The 20,520-nt window shown below is 38.3% G+C and overlaps 1 protein-coding gene across 6 annotated transcripts in view; it reads right to left on the bottom strand.

The window, feature by feature from the left end:
* Positions 1–11,476, bottom strand: part of UGP2 (UDP-glucose pyrophosphorylase 2) — a 51,119-nt gene extending 39,643 nt beyond the window's left edge. Inside the window, exon 1 of one of the 6 annotated variants that reach the window (XM_019635352.1) lies at positions 11,388–11,476. Coding sequence is in view for 2 of the 6 variants with exons in the window: in XM_019635318.1 (XP_019490863.1) it covers positions 9,701–9,719 (19 nt within the window). In the remaining 4 variants the exon portion in view is untranslated. Of the gene's footprint in view, positions 1–9,376; positions 9,453–9,700; positions 10,212–10,290; positions 10,396–10,709; positions 10,982–11,387 lie in introns of those variants that run through there. The other 5 variants (XM_019635321.1, XM_019635342.1, XM_019635314.1 and 2 more) reach the window with 5 other exon arrangements.
* Between the last annotated feature and the right edge of the window lie 9,044 nt (positions 11,477–20,520).

Raw genomic sequence — 20,520 nt, 5'->3', positions numbered from 1 at the left:
TGAACAGTCACTAATATATGATTTGTCAGAGTTCAGTTTAAATGTAATCTAGAAATCTTTCTAAAATAAGGAAGTCTGCCCATTAATTACATGTTCACATGGTAGATCCCTGTACCACTTCTTTATAACATCATACTTTTAAAAATTTACTCAACATCTATTTTACCTAACAGATTACAAACTCTGTAGGACTATATCGTGTCTATTTTGATTTTGTTCACTGCTGTATTCCCAACTCAAAGCTTGAGACATAGTACATACTCACGTAGTGCTTATTAAATAAATAAGGAAGAGCCTATTATGATACAGTTACATGCTGGGTATAGATAAAGAAGGCAGAGTCCAGTCTTTTGGAGGTAGTGCCTGATAAGGCCAAACACAAAGCGTTTAAGGGCCATGGTTTCTGGACATGGGGAAGGAAAGCAGGGCTAAGAAGAGTATGGGCTGTGTCCTGAGTGCTTGAAGTCCCTAAGGCTTCTCAAGCAGAGGCTGATTTATCAGTCAAGTATCAGGGATATGGTCAAAGAAATCCCAAACTGGTATGCAATCTAGACAAAATAACCTCTAAATTTCTTTTCAATTTGTTTTATCTTATATAAATGTTAGCACGTTTTCAGTAACTTTAGAGATTAAACAAAATTGAGAATTACATTTAGATTTAGCTTAATTTAGGTAAAATGCGGAAAATTATACTCCATGTCATTCAACCATATAAGAAAAATTAATTACCGTATTTCCCCATGTATAAGACGTACACTTTTTCAAAAAATTTGGGGTCTAAAAACTGGGTGCATCTTATACAGTGGTTGTAGATTTTCTTACTTGCATTTCCCGCTTTTTCGCGCTTGTTGTCTTTGTGCTCATTGTTTCGCACTTGTTACCGTAAATTATGGTAGGTTATGTTTTGCCACATTCTGCCCAGAAATGGCTCAGAAAAGATTTTCGAATTCTGAATTCAAGTTAAAAGTGATCCAGTTTGCAAAAGTGAATGGAAATTGTGCTACTGAACGGAAGTTTGGTCCTCCTCCAACTGAGAAAACAATCCGAGACTGGCTACGGAAGAAGAAACCCTACTGAAAACTCCATGGCAGAAGGCCATGAGAGGCAAGTCAGCAAAATGGCCAGATTTAGAGAGGGAACTGAAGGTATGGATTAAGAGCAAAGGGCAATTGGAATTCCTGTGTCCACAAAGATGGTTCAGCATGAGGCAAGAAGAACTGCTGATGAAAAAGAAGTTACTGATTTCAAAGGAGGACACAATTGGTGCTTCAGGTTCATGAAACAGAATGGAATAAGCATGTGTACACACACCAGACTTGCCCAAAAGATGCCTGAAAGCTATGAGCAGAAGGTCCTTGAATTTCATCGTTTTGTCATTCAATGTCAGAAGACATATCAGTTTGAGTTGGGACAGATTGCAAATATGGACGAAGACCCCATTCAATTTGATGTCCCAAGTAACAGAACTGTTGATAAGAAGGGGGTGAAAACTGTAACTGTGAAGACAAGTGGACATGAAAAGAGCCATTATACAGTTGTTCTAGCTTGTTGTGCCAACGGAACCAAGCTGCCTCCTATGCTGATTTTCAAACGCAAACCAATGCTAAAAGAAGACATTCCTCGAGGAGTGATTGTCCACATTCATGACAAGGGTTGGATGGATCAGGATGGGATTAAGATCTGATTTGAGAAAGTTTGGAGCAGGAGACCAGGTAGGCTCTTAGGCAAACCTGCCCTATTGGCGCTTGATCAGGTCAGGGCACACATAACAAAAAACACAAAGAAGATTGCTCGGAGCAAAAAACAAAACTTGCCGTCATACCTGGAGGCTTGACATCCCAGCACCAACCACTTGATGTCAGCATTAACAAACCCTTCAAAGCTACCATGTGAGAATAATGGAACCAATGGATGAAGTCTTCTTGGGACAATTTGACACCAGCAGGAAGAGTGAAGAAACCAACTATAGGAGAAGTTTGTACCTGGGTGAAAAGCTCCTGGGATAGTATCAAGATTGAGATCGTTGTCAAGTCATTTAAGAAGCACGGTATTTCAAATGCCGTAACTGAGGACGAGGCAATATATGAAGACAGTGATTCGTCATCAGCCACAGATAAGGACAAGCTAACAGTTGGGAGTTTTGACAGTGATTAGGAGTTGTATGAATTTTATGATGAATAAAACTTGAGTTCAATAACTTTATGTAATACATTTCTTCTTCAAATTTTGGGCCCCAAAATTAAGGTGCGTCTTATACATGGAAGCGTCTTATACATGGGGAAATATGGTAGTTCATTTTATATGATCTTTTAGTATTAAAGTTAATGTTGATTGTTTTATATTGTAAATTATAATGTAACTATTTACATTTACATAGATTTTTAAATAACTAAACTTTACATACATATGAATGCTTAATAAATGCTTTTTGATAACGAAAATAAAAAGGCATCAGGCTTTTGAGAACTGTTCCAATACTCCAGTACTGAATATACAAAGCTCCTTGCTAATTGAGATTTTTGCTAATCATGCGTGGCTTACTTTAAAAAAAATGTTAACTAAGAATTTATACATAAGCCAGATTTCTCATTAATAATTAAGAATAACCCTGCTCTCATACAACAGATTAGCTCTTAAAACAACAACAACAGAATATATCACTTCTGGAAAACAGAACATTCTGTCCTGACAGAAGAGATGTGTCAACTAGTTAAATAATAACACTTTGCATTAAGTTTAATGGATGATAAATAAGAAAGAGGGCATGCCAAGGGGTCTGTCACATTTATTTGTTGAGAGGAGGGAAATGGGATACAAAATAAAATCACCATCATGGACCAAAAAATTTGGCAGGCCCGCTCTATAATAATCCCTATAAATTGATATATGTGCATTTAAATAAAACTGTTAAGCTCAGAGAGGCTTTAAGGTCACTGAGTCCAATTTTCTTATCTTGGAGATAAAGAGAGTTGCTGACTAAAGAAGGACACAGTGGCAGTGCTGAACTGGAATACAAACCCTGCTGCCTGGTGCCCGGCTTCTCTTTCCTAGAGGAAAGTCTCCCCTTTCTTGGTTATAGTGCATTTTATTTACATGGTTTATCACCTCCAGGTGTGAGCCATCAAATCGGAATGAAAACTGGGAAAACCCAACTGTGTCTATTATGTGAGGTCAAAACTACATATCAGAATAAGCATTCTCTTGTGCTCTTCAACTTTTCCTTCTATATAGCTTATTTTCTGGGCAATGAAAAAATCGAAGAAAGCTTTTATGCCTCTATAAATATTTTATTACCAAAGCTAAGCATTTTACTATTGGCATAAATGAACCCAAAACAGTACACAGAACTGTGTTATTGTGTTTTCCTGAACTCTTTGGAAGTTTTAAAGTTCTAGGCAGGATATAAAGGAAACATGACATCAGCCTTTGCCAGAGCAGCGACCAGAGGAAAACACACGAACTCCAATCACCTTGTCTGCAGGTCTCTATAACCAAAGAGCAAGTGGAGCCATTGTTAAAGGGAGTGTCCCCTATAATAACACTATTTACAAGTTGGTGACTAATAATTAAAATATGTGGATTGAGCATAATATGACTTTCATACACATGAATACAATGAATAGTATTTAAGAAATAAGTTAAATCATAGAGAAACAGGGAAAGCTTGATTTACATACAAAAAATTAACAAATTTCTATAAGTGTTTTGGAAAATGAAACATTTTATTGTTTATGTAAATTAACTAAGACAACATAGCCAATTTTTTTATGTTTCTCAAAAACAATCCTTAATTATCAAAATGGTTTGGGGGCACAATCAATTTCACTTGGCAATGACTGAGAAAAATAAACAATGGGACTGTTGGCGAAGGCAGAATTTGAGCCCTAGACAATTACTTTGCAACAAAGTAAAGGAGATGCCTGCATCACCAATCAAGAAAACTGGGAAACAGCCTTCAAATGGAGTATTATCCCCTTTCTCTCACATAAGCCCAATCAAAAAACACAAAGTTTAGTTTCTTTCAATAGTTTAGCAAGCCAACTTGCAAAGAATAAGTTACAAACAGAAAGATGCATGCCTGGTAGTATAATTTCAGAGATCTAAGACATATGGTTTCAACTAAAGTCATTGTGCTTGAACAACTCATTCAATTACTCAAGACTAAGATGTCCACAATTCAAACACTATTATACCAAGTTTAAATATATTTTAGAAAAGAAACTGTAGGCTGTGTCAAAAGAACACCAGTCTTTAGAAAAACTCCAGCTTCTAACAAGATCCTAAGCAATCAAAAGTTGGTAAGTGAATCATTATTTCATTCACTAAATCCTAAACCCTCAGAGGATCTCCCCCACAATTTTATTCTATTATACTATTCCTATAATTTTCTCCACTGGTTACCAAGAGGAACAGCATTATAGAAAGTTAGCGTAGTCAACTCTTAATTATTCATTTTTTACAGATAATCCAGAGTTAGTTTGACTTTCAAATATTTGTTTATATTAACTTTTCAATAATGGATATATCTGACTTTCTAGGAACTCCTTCCTGCACTTTCACAAAAAGTACCAAATACAAAACTTGGTAAAAACTGGAAAACTACAGTATATTATTCTTTTACATAGAACATTTTCAATATTAGACCAACTATTGTTCCTCACACAAAATTAAATATCCTATTACTTTAATTAAAGTCACTGCAATTGTCTATGAAAAATAACACAGAGAATGGTCTCTGTGAAGCCATATTACAAGAAAACGCCTACTGTACAAAAGTTAACACCTTAGAGTAATTTCCTTTGAAAGTTATTTTTCAATTTATCTTCAGAATACTAAAATGGTACTACTGAGAAGTGTACCAGCTAGTATTTCTTATTTCTCCAATGTACCTAATCAGTTTCTTTTTTCCTCAGTTGGCTTTCACAAATGAAAATCATCCATCTTACTAGAAGAAAGATCCAGTTATCAAGAACAAAGGCAATTTAATCATAGAGATTACAAGGTCCACATTGGAAAACAAAGTTTTCATCAGCTCAACTATTGGAGTTTCTTTTAATTTTCCATTTGTAACAGTGACTCTGAATTTAACTAATCCTTCTCTCTCTAGGCATCATAATGAATCTTAAACCACATCTTTAAAAACGAGGAGCATGCCTTAGTCATTGCTTTGCCACCTTTAGTCCTGCCTTAAATCCATGCCACAATCCCCCTGGGCTAAAAGCATCCCAGTCATCTAAATAATCAGCAACAGGCTAAATTTGGTCTAGGATTTGAGAAAAACCAGGCCAAGGTCCGACCAGGCCCAGAATGCTTCTCATCCCTGTATTCATGAGGCCCCTATAGTTATAATTAGCTCAGCAAATCCTCTCTGGCTAGCTGCCATCTACCAAACAGGAATCACCAAAAAAAGTCATAAAAAGAGAATTCCAACAAATGGAAAGGTTGACAGGCCTCAAATATTTTTTAAGTGACATACGGCTACTCAAATGGCTCCCCTGAAATATAAGAAAGTGCCTCAATTTGAGAACATTAACAGACATTTTTATATAATTTGGACGGATAATGACCTATTAAAAAGTTTTTTAAAAGAAGTTCCTCTAATATTATAGTATAAGCACATAACATGGCCTTAGTTGGCTAGATGACAACAAACCCTGAACCATTTATAAATTTCAAATCTTGTAGGGAGATTATCCCATAACTCTCTCAGAGAACTTTTAAAAAGCAAAAAGTCCCTAAATGGCACCAAATGACAAACCTGGCAAAAGGTCACAGCTGCTAATTAACCCTACACCTCCAACTGTGATAAGGAGCCACTTCTCACTCAGCTAGTACTCAACATTTATTTATAATAATTGGGAGCCCTGTAACAACCCCTGGAGGGGAGAAAACTAGCAAACGGAGAAGTAATGCCACAGGCAAGCAGAAAGTGACCTGAGGGCAGAATACACCAAACCATGGAATTATGCCCTCAATTCAGTAAAGGGTCTTCCTATGAAAAAGAATCTTAAGTGGCTGAGGAACATAGACTTAGGAGATACCCAAAGAAAGTTGAACCTTCTTCTGGCTAAAGAATATACACTGAGAACTCTCCTGCCTATCGACATTAAGTATTTTTATTAATTGAGCAGTTTTACCTCACAACTTATGGTCAAAGCACTTGAGAATGGAGATGCCCAGCTTTCCTATAAAGCATATTGCCTAGATTTGGGGAAAGAGATTCAAGTTAAGTGTAACAACCCCCAATTCCACTATTCAAAAACATGTGTATGCAAAACACAATTATCTTCTGAATTTCAAGTCCCCACCACAAAAGATACATTAGAAATCCCAATACAGTGCAGTGCATATTGTAAGCACTCAAACATTTTTTTGTTGACTGGACTGAAACAAAAACTATCACCAACTATGCATTTACATCACTGTTCAAACTTCCCCTCTCCACTACACCCCTTTAAAAACAAACAAACAAACAAACAAATAAAAACACATCAACTTCCAAGTGCTGGGGGCCTGAAAACCAAACCCGGAATAAGAAAATAAAGAACTATCATACCTGCCTTGTTTCTGTTTATTTCTGTTGATGACATGTGGTTATTCTTATGGTGGCAATGCTACCTGAAAGGCCACTGTCATTTTAAGAAACAAAAGTAAAAATTACTGGCCATCTAATATGTGACTAGTGCATTCATAAATTCATCACATTTCAACTTCTCAGTAACCCTGTCACATAAGTATTAATACCCAATGTTTATGTAGGTAGAAACTGAGGTTCGGAAAAGTTATGTGTCTAAGGTTACCTGTTAGTAACAGGGTTCAAACCTAAGTCCATACTCCTTTATGTTTCTCAACATTTATATAATCTTAAGAGGTGTTATTTAAAAACTACAACAAAAAAAGTAGGCTAATCTACAAAAAAAGTAAATGGAAAGTGCTGACTTTCTCATTTGTCATCCATAACAAATTCTTTTAGATCATCAAACACTTCAAGACACCGAATTTCTCCCAGGGAGGTAATATTATCTTTGCCCACAGTGAACTAACAAACAGTCTAGTTGGAGAAATAAGCCATTTAGATAAAAAGTTTTTAATGTAAGAGGCAAAAGGTATTGGAAAAGACAAGGGTTTTAGATACATTTACACATATGTGAATTTTGGACAAGATACTTAAATTTCCTCTGCTGTAAGGTTATGATAAAAACCTACTACCGGGCCGGCCGAGTGGCGCAATGGTTAAGAACTGGCTTGGGACGCCAGAGGACCCCGGTTCGGATCCCACATATGAGGGCCAGTGACACTGCCCTCTACAGCTAAGGTACTCAACAACAGCTCAACCTGGAGCTGGGCTGCTGTGAGTCGCCTGCGACGGCGTAGGCTGCAGCCCCTGTGGCAGTGGGTTGCCATGGACTACCGTGTGTAGCCAGCAGCCAGTGTGAGCGGCCAGCAGCCGCAGTGAGCGGCTATCCAGAAGCCGGCGACTGATCTGCCTCGCCCGGGAAGAGCGCAATGATGGTGCCAACTTGGGCCAGTGAAGCAACGTCCTCCACAACTAGACTGAAGAATAAAACGACAGCAACTTGTCTGTTCCCCTTCCCCCAATTCCCCAGAGCTGTTCCCATCCCCCCAATTCCCCAATAAAAATCTTAAAAAAAAACAAAAACAAAAACAAAACCTACTACCTTGCAGGGCTCTTGTACAGCTTAAATGAGATAACGTATGAAAACAGTTAGGGGGCTAATATTTGTTAAATTTTTCCCCTATGAAGTGGTATGACCTAAGCGTCAATGCGTAGAAAGATCAGTAAGTACTACAGCAAAGATGAAACAATTTGATCTGCTACAAAAAAATTCAAAAACAAAAATCTCAATCCTTACAACTTGAAGACTGATCTGTGGTGACAGCTGAGGCACAGGTCAATTAGGTTTATTATTTGTAACAGCAAGAGTTAATTAAACATATAAAGGGTTTACACCTGAAGTACAAAATTTAAACAATAATAAACAGGAGCACGATCATGTTAATTTGGGGGGATATCATCTTTTTGTGCAAAACTGCCAATTTAGAAGGAAAATTACCATTTGAAGCAAAAGTGGATAGCAACTAAACTCAAAGCTGGACTGAATCATGGAAAAGCAGTCTGAATAAGTCTTTAGTTAGTAGTAAAGTACCTAATAATTTCTTAGTTTTTAACAAATGTGCAACTTTCCTATAAATTTAAAAGTATTCCAAGATAAAAAGCCTATTTTTTAAAAGAAAAGATGATAATGGAAAGGAATGACAACGTTCACAGCAACTCTTAGGCACTTGATTTACAATCTCCTGAAGACAGCCACTAATAGCAAAGGCTCTGAAGTCAATGTGTGCCACCTCTGCAAGCCATTCTAAAGCATAACTACAAGCCACCCCTGGAGTTTAACTAATATTCCTAGCTTTTAAAGAGACTTGTCCACTTTTACCTAGCATATTCTGGAAAAATATTGGCTTTCCGATAATTAAATTTTGTAGCTGCTGTTATAAAAACCAGCAAATTTCTTGCCATTTTTGACTCAGACATTTATTTAATCAGAACATAAGATGCACCTCTCACCACATATAAGGTATAACATAAATTTGAAAGTCTAATCACAAGTGACATTTCTGAGCTAGTGTTAAAAAAGGCAGGCATAAGAGTCCCATCTGTTTCCATAAGGCAGGCAGTCAAATTCTTAAATCTATTATATAGAAGTCAAAAAAGAGTTAATAAAGTGATGTAAAATTTACTAGGGCATTTTTATTCCCAGGGTCAAATGAGGGCCATTACTGACAATATTTTTTTAAAGTGCATCTATTGTACATTTATTGAGAATCACATTAACTGGCTGTGAACTTTACTTGCTGTATTCAGCAAGATGGCTAAAGCTTTCATACTCTGGGGTCTGCAAGAAAAGGGTTTACTTGCATACCAGAAGGCTAATTCTATGCTATAAACGGGTGACAGATTTAACACCAATTTCTAAGCGTACAAGGTACACACACATACATGCAACGTTACTGCTTAACTCAGTTGAGGGGCATTCCCTAACCCCTTCTTAATGCACATGTAGAATTTAGAGGGCAATTTTCAAATTTCAAAAAAACCTTAATAATCTTTGCAGATTTCAAAGAAGGAAAAAAAATAAGCACAGCAATGCAGCAAAGTCATTTCTCCTGCTGAAATGACCTCCAGTTTCTAGGAGCTACTTCCAGTTTCGCAATAAATGAATCTGAGACTCAAACCACGTACACACAAACGGAGTAGGAGTTGAGAACACTAAAGCTCTTTTCCCAACAGTCCTGGCAAAACCCACCTGCCTTCCCTCAGTCCTCCCAGTTCCCCTGACCGCGCGGACACAGTTACCTTGACTTCGACCAGAAAAAGAGAACAGGGATTAATCAGCAGCCAAAATCCTGTTTTATCATCATTTACAGCCACCATCCCGGGAAGCCAGAGTGCTACTAACCTGATTTCAGGAAGGCAGAACTAAACCCAGCAGAGCACAAGGGTATAAATTATACGTATCTGAAATGTCACCCAGCAACTCAAATGTCAATTGAACCAAAAGGGTTTAGCAAACAGTATTTCAAACGAACATTTCCACTTTCAAACTACCCACCAACCCTCCAGAGTGCCAGTACCTAATTCGACTAAGCAACCCGGGAGATAAGAAAAAGCATGTCTTACCTTGTACAAACCTCGACATTTTAGAAATGTGTTAAAATACTCTGGCTTATATATATATATATATATAAATTTCTACACAAGTCACACTGTCAGGCAGTGACTTCCTCCTCTGCTTTAACAACCGACGTGTTCTTGCTCCTCTTCCTAAGTTTAACCACTTACGGGAATATTGATTCAAAGCTATTAAAACTGCCTCAAAAAAAAAAAAAAAAGGAAACCTCCACTTCCAAAAGCAGAAAGTTGGTGCGACTGAGTCTGCTTGTAACTCCTTGCCTACACTGCGTTCCTGACACAAATGAGGGCCAGCTGGAGACTCCGGAAAAGGTAAAATCACACGAACTTAAATTTCATCAATGAAAGAGGCGGATCTACAGCGGCTATTTCACCGCCCCCTGGTCCCCACGCCCTCCGGGACTGGACCACAACAAGCAGCGGAGGGCCGCACCCCCCTGTTCCCCCTCCCCTGGGCCGTCCAGCCTCCGGCCGGTTCCCCCGGTAAACCGGTCAGCAGCGGCCCTCGCCCAAGCAAGGGTTGGGGAGGAGGGTGAGGCCGGCAAGCGGGAGCAAGGCAATCAATCATTTTTACCAACCCATAAATATCCTGGGACTAGGAGGCGCTAAGAAATCCCCGTGCGGGCGGGCCGGGGCCTCCAGCTCCCCGCCTTCCCGTTGCCAGCGGCGGAAACTCTGCCGCTGCATTTTTCACAGGAGGGAGGGGCCGAAGGGTACATCGCCCCTCCCCGCGGCGGACACGGAGGGGCCTCCCGCGAGGGGAGAACCCGTGTGCCTCCCGGAGTTCGACAGACTGGAGCCCGAGAAGGCCCGATCCTCCTAGCTCACGTTGTAGTCCCTCCTGCCCTGCGCTCTTCCAAACCCCAAATTCGGCCTCCAGGGCAACACAGCGGGTAGGGGAGAGGGGCTCTACACATCTCAGAAGGGGAAACACACCCATCGAAGGGGTAGTGGGAAGCCCGTCCCCGCCCCTCCCTAAACCACCACCGAGACCCACCTTCCTTCTCTTCCTTTTAGCAGCTGGGAAACTGGGGGCGTTTATGGCGCCCCGGGAAGAAGGATCGCAGGCTGAGAGAATGTCACCCCAGAGGCACCGTTCTCTTTCCTTCTCTCACCTGACACATGCACACCTTGAACCTTTCGCCAGCAGTCGCAGCCCAGCTACTGACCCCCTCCGCCCACCCAGCTGCCGGCTCCAGAAAACCAAAGACCCCACTTTCTCCTAAACAGTTCCCCTCCCCCTCCATTAGGAGCAGCCCCCCTCAATGCGGAAATGTTCCTGCCGCGCAGACGGACAGGAGCAGCCGCCAGTCCAGAGCCGAGGCGGACGCAGGGCCTGGCCAATGAAACGCGCGGAGGTGGCAGGGGGCGGGAAGCCCGCGAGGAAGCCCAGGGGGCTAGGGCGCGGAGCCAAACTAGGGAATCCCGCGCGTGGGAGCCGCACTTGAGGCGGTGCTGCAGGGATGTTTCACCCGTAAAACATCCATCTTTCTACAAGTACTTTAGCAAGGGTGAGGGCCTAAAGCATGAATGGTTATTTTGCACTCCGTAAAAATGTTCCCGCTTATCAGAGGTTGAAGGTAGATACCTATCCGGCGGATGGAGCCGGAGCTCCCCACAGCAACTACCTTGAGAGATCCCAGGGCCTTTCTCAGGAGACACAAACTGTACTCACCACATCGGGTCTGAGGAGGGTGAAGATGCGTTAAAGGAGTAAGCAGTGGGATGTGTGGTGCCCACTAACCGGAGGAAGGATTTAGGGCGTGCAAGAAAGTGCCAAGTGATGGCTCTCCCGCCAGAACCACCACCTCCGCTTCCTGTTCCTGTAGAGATTTCTGTTGTGATAGGTGTTTACTTTTCTGATCAAAGTGGAAATGGCTTAAGTTACCCTTCAAGAGATGCTTACCTTAATAGATTCTTGAAGTCCTCAAGGAAAGAGGGTGTTAAAAAGATAGAACGTTGACAGTGACGTGGGGACTGCGGGAGACCAGCCCAGCACTCTCCAAAAATCACTGCGATTGCCAACCACAACCCCCCACCCCCGTAAGTCTCAGCGTGTCTGTCAATGGATGTAATATCTTAGATTTTACACCTCATGACTCAGCCACCCTGCATCAGGACATATGAATTGTCAGCACTCTCTTAGGTGCCTTCAATAAACCAAGGAATTCTAGAAGAGTTTGGACAACACTAATCAGCCAAGGTAAAGTAAGATTTTTGTAAACGACTCATTCTCTAAACTTTAATATTGTTAGTGCCACATATTCATATGTCAATGTTATTAGACAAGTAACACAGAAAAGGCCAGTGATTCGTTTGTCACACTAGAGAATGACCACCCTTGGTACTATTTTTCTTATGTGAAATCCAAGATTACACCTAAAAACCTCTCAGCTATAAAATAGTTATTCCAAATAAACCAAAGAAGTATCTAAAATTCAAATGTTTACATTTTAATAACGGCATTTGGAGACTGAAGATCTTAATCAGAATCTCCATATCAATTATGTACAGTAGAGAAATTGTTCCAGCTCTAAATAAGCAGTATTTACCAATTGGCATTAAAACCAAAATAAAAGACCACTAAAAGACTTGGGCTCGGTAGAGTTACTTAGCCTGTAATAGATAAAGCTAAAGGGCAATAAAGAGTCTTTAATTATAAAAGGTTTATTGTAAGAAGGATGATGAGTTATTTTCTACCTTTGCAGATTAAGGGAGAGGTAGTGAGTTTTAATTGCAACAAGAGCATTTGGTAATACCTAATAATGACATCTTGATTTATCAGTGATTAAATATGGAGATAGTGTACCAAAGGATGTTGTACATTTGCTGCCTTAAGAAATCTCCAAATAGAGGCTTGATCACTGCACTGTACACCTGAAGCTGATGTTGTATAATAATGTATGTCAACTATAATTGAATATATATATGTATGTATGTATGTATATATATATATATATATATATATATATATTCACGAGATGTAGAGTATAGTGTGGGAGTGGAGTCAATGGAATTGTAACAGATATGTAGAATATGGGGGCAGGGGAGTGGGGCAGCAGATTGGGGGAGGGGGGTTGTCACTTTGAGGGGTAAAAAGTATAACTATTGCACTGTGTTGTACACCTGAAACTAATTTAAACAATAAAATAAAATAAAGAAAAAAGAAATCTCCAAAAAGTAAATACCTGTCTTCAATGGTTAAGTTTATAACCACCCAGAGGCTGGCTGTTAGAGAAGTAATGCTCTACAAGCTATATTCCCACATATTATTTCTAAATAGTGTCCTGTAAAATGTAATTTCTTTATACAGTGGTTTAAATTTAAATTCTGACCCCCCCCCAAAGATTTTGTAAAAGAGCCTCCCACTCCCTCAGAGCCACTAGAAACAACCTCACTTGACAGATCATGTAGCGTTAGGGAAGAAAGATCATGGCCGTGGAGCAGTTTCAAGTCTGCTTAGAAGGCAGACTTGAAATATGGTTCCCTCTATATTTATACATTTAATACCTGAAAAATTGCTTTCGTTCTCTGTGTTTAATCTTTTTTTTCCATAATACACTACTATGGAATTCCCCCTCAAGGTGCAAGATACTGATATCTGTATTGTCAGAAATCAGTAACATGGATAGATATATTTACAGATTGAACCTTGGCAGAAAGTTGGAGGGCATCTAAAGGAGGATGAAGACGGGGGAATGGGAAGGAGTGTGTGTGCAGGGATGAGTTGGAATGAGATGGATTGTAAACTAAAAAGAATACTGGAAGTCAGTTTTTTACTGGTACCATATGCTACCATCCAAGGATGATATGAATTCTGCCTATAATTTTCTCATTCCTTTTTTCTACTTCCCCATAGAAACTTGAGAAAATTCAATTTAATTTACCCAGTCCCATGTCCTGGCATGTATAACAACCTTGCCATGTCTTTTTCTTTACATAGAAACATTCTATCAACAACAAGGACACAATTGCTACTGCTCTATTTCTAAGCATCCTTTTCTGTGCCTTTTTAGATTTAGTGTTTGGCACAGTGTCTGGTACACAGCAAACACCCAGTAAGTACACACTGAATGGCCAGTTTAGTACCACTAAATCTTTTTAACTCACAGTGTTGTATCCTTTTCTCTACTCTTTGAGAGCTGTAAATAAGATTTTAAAAATTCATATTTAGGGGTAAAGAATTTTTCAGTTTCAGGTATTTACACCTACAATGTGAACTTGGGCCAAGTATAAGAATAGTAGTAGCAAATGCAACATCCCGATGACTTTACAGTAAACTTTGCTAACTACCCACCATAGTCATTATCCAATAAGGGGTGGGTTAGAAATTGCTAAAGTATGAAGTAAGTGTACAGATCAGCAATGTATGTGGGGGTTTTTGTTTGTTTGTTTGTTTTTTTGTTTGTTTTTTGTTTTGTCTATCCTCCTCCCATACCCTACCCACAAGAAAATAAAGCAGTGCAGTTTTGGAAAATATGTCAGAGACATAAAAATTTCAATGTCATGCCCAAAGTGTTTAGCCAAGAAACCAGGCAACAGTTATATACTACTAGACTGTTGCCCACACTCAGTATTGGCTCCCACCTGTACCCATCTAAATCCTAGGCCATCCACATGAAAAAGGGAAAAAGGGGCAACTCTTAGTTAGAAGTTGTCAGTTTCTGAGTAGATCTAACAATAGGGTATTTCATTTGAGTCAAAAGGTAACCAGAGTTAACTGGAAAAGATATCAAATAATATCTGTGAGACAGACTACTAATGAATGAGTAGTCTAAAAATTAAATGGCGTTTCCAAATACTTGTGGAAGAGAAAGACTTCATTCTTTCCTGTTGCCAACACCCTGTTGTTAATGAATCAGGAAGTTTACCGAAACAAGTTATGAATTTCAATTATGACATATCCTTCTATATTTGTTCATAGTATGATTTTAAATTATATTAGAAGGTACATAACTTTTTATATCACAATGGTAGCAATCGTAGCAATTATTTCAAATCACTAAGATGCTTTAAAAAACAAGGTTGTCTCATATTACAGATAATTATCTGAAGAGTTGAAAAATCAATCTTCTAAGTAGTTTAAAAAGTCATCAGGCTCATTGGTTAGCTCCCAAGTTTTGGCACCAAAAAAAAAAAAAAAGTCATCAGGCTCTCAAGAATGCAGTTTAACCACAACATGCATTATCTTATTCACATTTATCAATAATTTTCCCTCTAGGTTCTCCTCTGAAAGTTGTATACAAGATAGGCCCTTATTGTGCTGTCTGCTGTTCCTCCTGTTCTGCGTATTCCCCAGAGGTGAGTGTTGATGAGAAGTGGTGATGCCCATGAAATTGTTGTATCTCACTCGTGCCAAACTGCATCTGCAGACCTCCCTTGATTATAGAGGAAGAAGACTCATTTCCTTTAATGAGTAGGTCCAGGAAATAACCATAAAGAAACACCCTATATTCCCTCAGGGTTTGTAATAAACATAGATCATTATGTAATCATAATTTGGAAATACAAAAAAAAAACTCACTAAGAAATAACACATCTCTTATTAAACTCATAAGACAGAATAAACATTATTCTGCTTTTCTATAGTGATGTATATATAGAAGTTACTTATTCTTAGTCACTTTGAAATCCTCATAGAGAAGAGCTGTGAAATAGAAAAGCATTCAGTTTAATCCTATTTTTTTACCCTCTTTCAACCATATTAAAGATGCCCTGTTGTGCATTCCATCAAATGTCTTTTGATAGTTGTCCAAATATCCCTGCCCCTGGTCTAGCTTATTAAATTTCCTGCCAGTGCCACCACTGGGAAGGAAAGGATAAAGAACTTCTCTTTCCTAACTTAGTCTCAGGGAACTTATTTTAAGCATTTCACACCCACCACCCTAACTACTGGGTTGTCGGAAAAGTCATGACGCATTTTTGCGATGAAAAACAGAAAAAATACATCATGACTTTTCCGACAACCCTATAAATATTAAAGAGAAGCTCCTAGGACTATTCTTTGGATGAGGCCTAAATAATTGGGTAATTATAGGTCATTAAGTGGGTAATATAATTAGGAAATAAAAAGTAACAGTATTTTTCCCTTTCTAGAATGAAAAGGAGGAAGAATGTCATATTTAGAGAAAAGACCACAGGAAAAAAATGTTGTATATTAATGTTAAGTTCTGGTACCATTTTTAACTGAACTTTTAAAAAATTTTCAATAAAGATGCACACCTTAAACAAAAAAATCTATTGGTACCAAATGCCCATTATGAATAGCAGTACTGTCCTTCCTGACCTCTCTTTACTCTAATCCTGAACCCCAGAAGCAACCATTTTTCTTCTGACGGTTAACTGAATTATATATACCTGCTAGTTATTTCTAAATGCTTATATTGCTATGTCTTTGGTTTCTGGATTTTAGGCATTATACGTTTTAACTTCCTATTATGATAGATACGAACTTTGCTCACTTACACCCCCAGTCTTCTTTTTCCCATTGTATTGGTGTCCTAAACTTTGTAGACCTGTATTTCCCAACCTTTTCCTCATCATGGCACAGAGAGAAAATGATAATATTTGTATGGTATCTGGGGTAACCTAGAAGGAATTTCTGAATACCTATATTGGACATGGTGAAAAATTAATTGCTTTTTGAATATATATAAAATTATGAAAATAAAAATAAATGTAAAATAATAGGGTAAATATTAAGTATTGAATTTGTATAAAACTCTTGAGATAAATCTTTTCAAATTTTTGAATGAGAAATTTGAACTTGACTGCATGAACATAACCTTTTTGAATCAGGTTTTATGCTTGAAATAGCTACACATAGCTTGTGATCAAGACTTTCAAATAATCTCTTCAAATTCTTGATAGTCACTGTGGTTGACTGAATAATGGCCCCCCAGAGATATCCAGTTCTCAAACCCTGTATGATAATAGGGACTTCAAAAATGTGACTAAATTAAGGTCTTTCAGATGAAGAGATTATTTTGGATTATTTGGGTGGGCCCTAAATGTAATCACAAGTGTTCTTATCAAATGTAGACAGAGGGAAATTTGAAGACAGAAGAAAATGGCAATTGTGATGATGGAAGCAGGGGGTGAAAAGACAATGTGATCTGAGGCCATGAATTAAGGAAGGAAGGCAGCCTCCAGAGGCTGGAAAAGGCAAGGAAATTATTTTCCCCTAGAGCCTCCAGAGGTAGTGTGGCCCTGGTAACACCTGATTTGGGCCCAGAGAAACTCATTTTGGACTTTGGGCTTCCAGAACTATAAGAGAATAAATATAGAGGTTGCCAAAAAAATGTATACACATTTTAAGAAAGGAAAAACTGTATTAAAATTGTAATACTCAATATATACCGATAACAAAAGATGACAAATTATATTTGACTTCTGCAATTATAAGAGGTGCTCAAAATGGTCACTATAAGCATCTAGACACTTCTGATTACAGCGAACTACTGCTTGAGCAACATTGACCAAAGTGTTTACTTGTACACATACTTTTGGCATCCCCAGTATATATTGTTATAACCCACCCTAGTTGTGATAATTGGTTTCAGCAGCCATAGAAAACAAATACAGTCATCATTCATGAGAAACTTTGCACAAATGGTGATAAAACATTTTAAACCATTTCTTTTGCAGCCATTCAAAAATGTGTAATGGTTGAAATTATAATTAAAGAATCTAACAGCCCTTTTTATTGACAAACACAATAATGGAATTTGATGTGAAAAGGCAAATGGATTTTGAATCCAACTGAACTTTTTCTTAGCAAGTATTTTAAAATAATAATGAAGCTTTAATTTGTAAAACATACATGCATTTTTGGATTAGTCAGACCAAAACTATTTGGGATGCCATTAAAAGAGCACATCAGCTGCAAACAATCAGAAGTACCTGATATTTGTGCAGTCAGAGTTTTAGAGCCACCAGAATTCTACCATCCAGGAGCTCCATGCTGGATGCAATGTGCTGAGCACAGCCAAGGAGGTATTCTACCATCTGGATATGTATTTCAGCAGCCAGCTGCCAAGCATGCTGCTATTCACCTTGGATCAGAGGCCTGTGGAATTACTGGATGTTTTTCATCATCCACTCCACCTGTAGAGTCACTGTTCCTCTTGGGCCACCCTCTGATAAATACTGCTAGCAGCTGGAGGCAACCAGCCCGGGGGGTCCCAACTGCCTGCCCCATGCCTAAAAGGCTCAATATCATGCTTCACAGCTTTTTTTTTTATTTGAAGCATAGAATTAGAAAATTCTGGGCTATATTACCCCACCCACCACTGTTGGGAAGCACACCAAGAAAATGGAATTTGGAACAGAGAGAGTGCTGGAAGAAGAGAGAGGCCATTGTCAATTATCAGTGATTTCAACCAGAGTTTTACAGAGAAAAATGTTAGAGATTGGTAAACCTACTGATATGCTGGCTTTGCATGGATTCTATATAGTGATGAATTAAAAACTGAGATTATTTGAATAATAGAAATACATTTACTGAAGACTACTGTCTGGATTTGGAGCATCACAGACAGATTCAGAGACTGTAAACTGTTTAATATGTAAGCCTTTCTAACATATACCAGCATGGGATGGAGACCAGATGAAGCCACAGATGGAGTAACAGGACAATGAAAGAGAAGAGGGATTCAGATAGATCAAAACTTTCCTTAAGCCATGTTAGCTTGAGGCTTTTACCAGTTTCCTAATGAGAAGGAATAAAACAATTCTAAAGTCACACTAATAATTATTTGAATTTTTGTGTGCATGTATATATGCATATGTATGTTGGTATACATTACGTATGTCCATGTATTTATTTATAATTTATGTCCTTTCTTGTTCCAAAACAAATTTGAGGCCAAGGCATGTATATTCCTGATTCAGTTTATTGCTTAATAAACTGGAATATAGTATATTTCATTCTACAGTGGAAATTCAGTTTAGTCATTCTCATCTAATCCTTTTTGTTGTCTTTAGACAGTCACATTAAAGAGACCTTTAAGATATTATTTTTTAAAAAGCTTTTTCTCAACCTAGGAAATCCAAATGATAACAGTCTAGATTCTAGCTAGGGTCCAGAGAGATTTAGGAAGTAAAATTCCTTGTCGTATAGGTATGTGGACTAAATTAGGTATGTTATACATTACATGATCACTGGAGTTCCTTCAAAAGAATCCCTACAAAATATGTACTGTCATATAAGGGTTTTTTGTTTGTTTTAATTTATTGGATTTTTTTTTGTTTGTTTCAGGTATGCGTAACAATATTGGTTTCTAGGGAAGCAGAAGAGAAAAAGCAAACTTTACAAAATAGCCTGATTTGTTTTTTGACCTCTGCCACTTAAAACATGTAAACCTTGGATAAATTACTTGGTTAACTCTATGAGCCTTAGTTTCCTCACCTAAAGATAAGAAAAACAACTAGTAATCTGTTTTGCCTCTTATAGGGTTATCATAAAGATCATCTCACTCAATGTTGGCACAGAGTCTGACTAATCATGATTTCCTGTGTTGCCTTGCTGTAATATTAATCTCAAATTATTATTACTTGATTGTTATTGCTTATATATCTATTTTCCCTTCACAGACTGTAAGCTCTTTGAGAGAAAGGACTATATCTATCTTGTACCCCAGAGCATATCTGTGTGCTTGGCACATAATCAGCATGCAAAAAATTTTTGTTGAATAAATTATCAAATGAGATATTTATGAATGCACTTTAAAAGCTGTAGAATGCTATATAGGTGTATATTAGTGTTTTCCCATTATTTCTTTAGGAAACATGTTGTGGATGGCAAATGGTCAACTTATAAATTTACTTTTAGAACACTAAAGGAGGCATTTTAGAATGAGTTTTCTGTGATATATATTTGCATAGATGGCTACATTCTTCCCATCCCTGTGCCCTACTCCTTTGCAGTGTGACTTTGTCAGTCCTCCCATTAAGAGGTAGAATCTTTTCCCTTATACATTGAGTCTGGGTTGGCCTGTTGACTTTGTTTGACCAATAGAATGAGGCAGAGGTGATGTTGTGTGATGTCCAAGCCTTAGCCTCAAGAAACTTTTCAGCTCTCAGTCTCCCGCTTTGGAATGCTGCCCTAAGACCACTATATGAACAAATCCATTCTAACCTCCTGGAAAATGATAGCCCACATGAAGTACAAACAAGTTTTTCCAGTTGAGGCCCCCTAGACCTACCAGCACTAACTGATGGACATGTTGGAACACATCTTAGGCTCTCTAGCTCTAGTCAGAATGCCTAATGAGTCAAACTGGCCACATGAGTGACCAGGTAACACCAGTAGAAGAATTACTCAGCTGAGCTATATCCAGTACTGTGTATTGTTACACAGTACAAGATAACTGATAGACCTGTACATGTAGTGTCAAAGGAAAATCAAACCATGCTCATTTACTCTTTGTTTAGACCAAGAACTGCCCTTCATCTTTGTACACTGGGACTGTATTTGTCAGCCTACTCATTTCTCACCTCTAAACTCTGTTCTCCAGTGCTTTCTGAGGAAGAGATTTCCTTTGAATACTTTCCTTGTTAAATCAATGTCCCTAAACTTAGATATCTGCTTTTCAGCTAGAGCTTTTAAGATTCTTTAAATGGAAAAATATATAGGCTTTGATTTTAAAATACATTTTTAAACATAATTTAAAACATAATGCTTTGAAGATGCAGTGTATACAAGGATATTTCTTGCAGAGTTTTAACAGTAAAAACAAAGATACAACTCAATTGCCACCAGTAGGGGAGTAGTTAAATTATGATAATACATTTGGAATCAATGTAAA

The sequence above is a fragment of the Hipposideros armiger genome, unplaced genomic scaffold (genome assembly GCF_001890085.2).
Source record: "Hipposideros armiger isolate ML-2016 unplaced genomic scaffold, ASM189008v1 scaffold_2, whole genome shotgun sequence".
Classification (NCBI taxonomy): domain Eukaryota; kingdom Metazoa; phylum Chordata; class Mammalia; order Chiroptera; family Hipposideridae; genus Hipposideros; species Hipposideros armiger.
The sequence above is the reverse complement of the archived record's forward strand: the minus strand, read 5'-3'. Positions and strand labels throughout refer to the sequence as shown.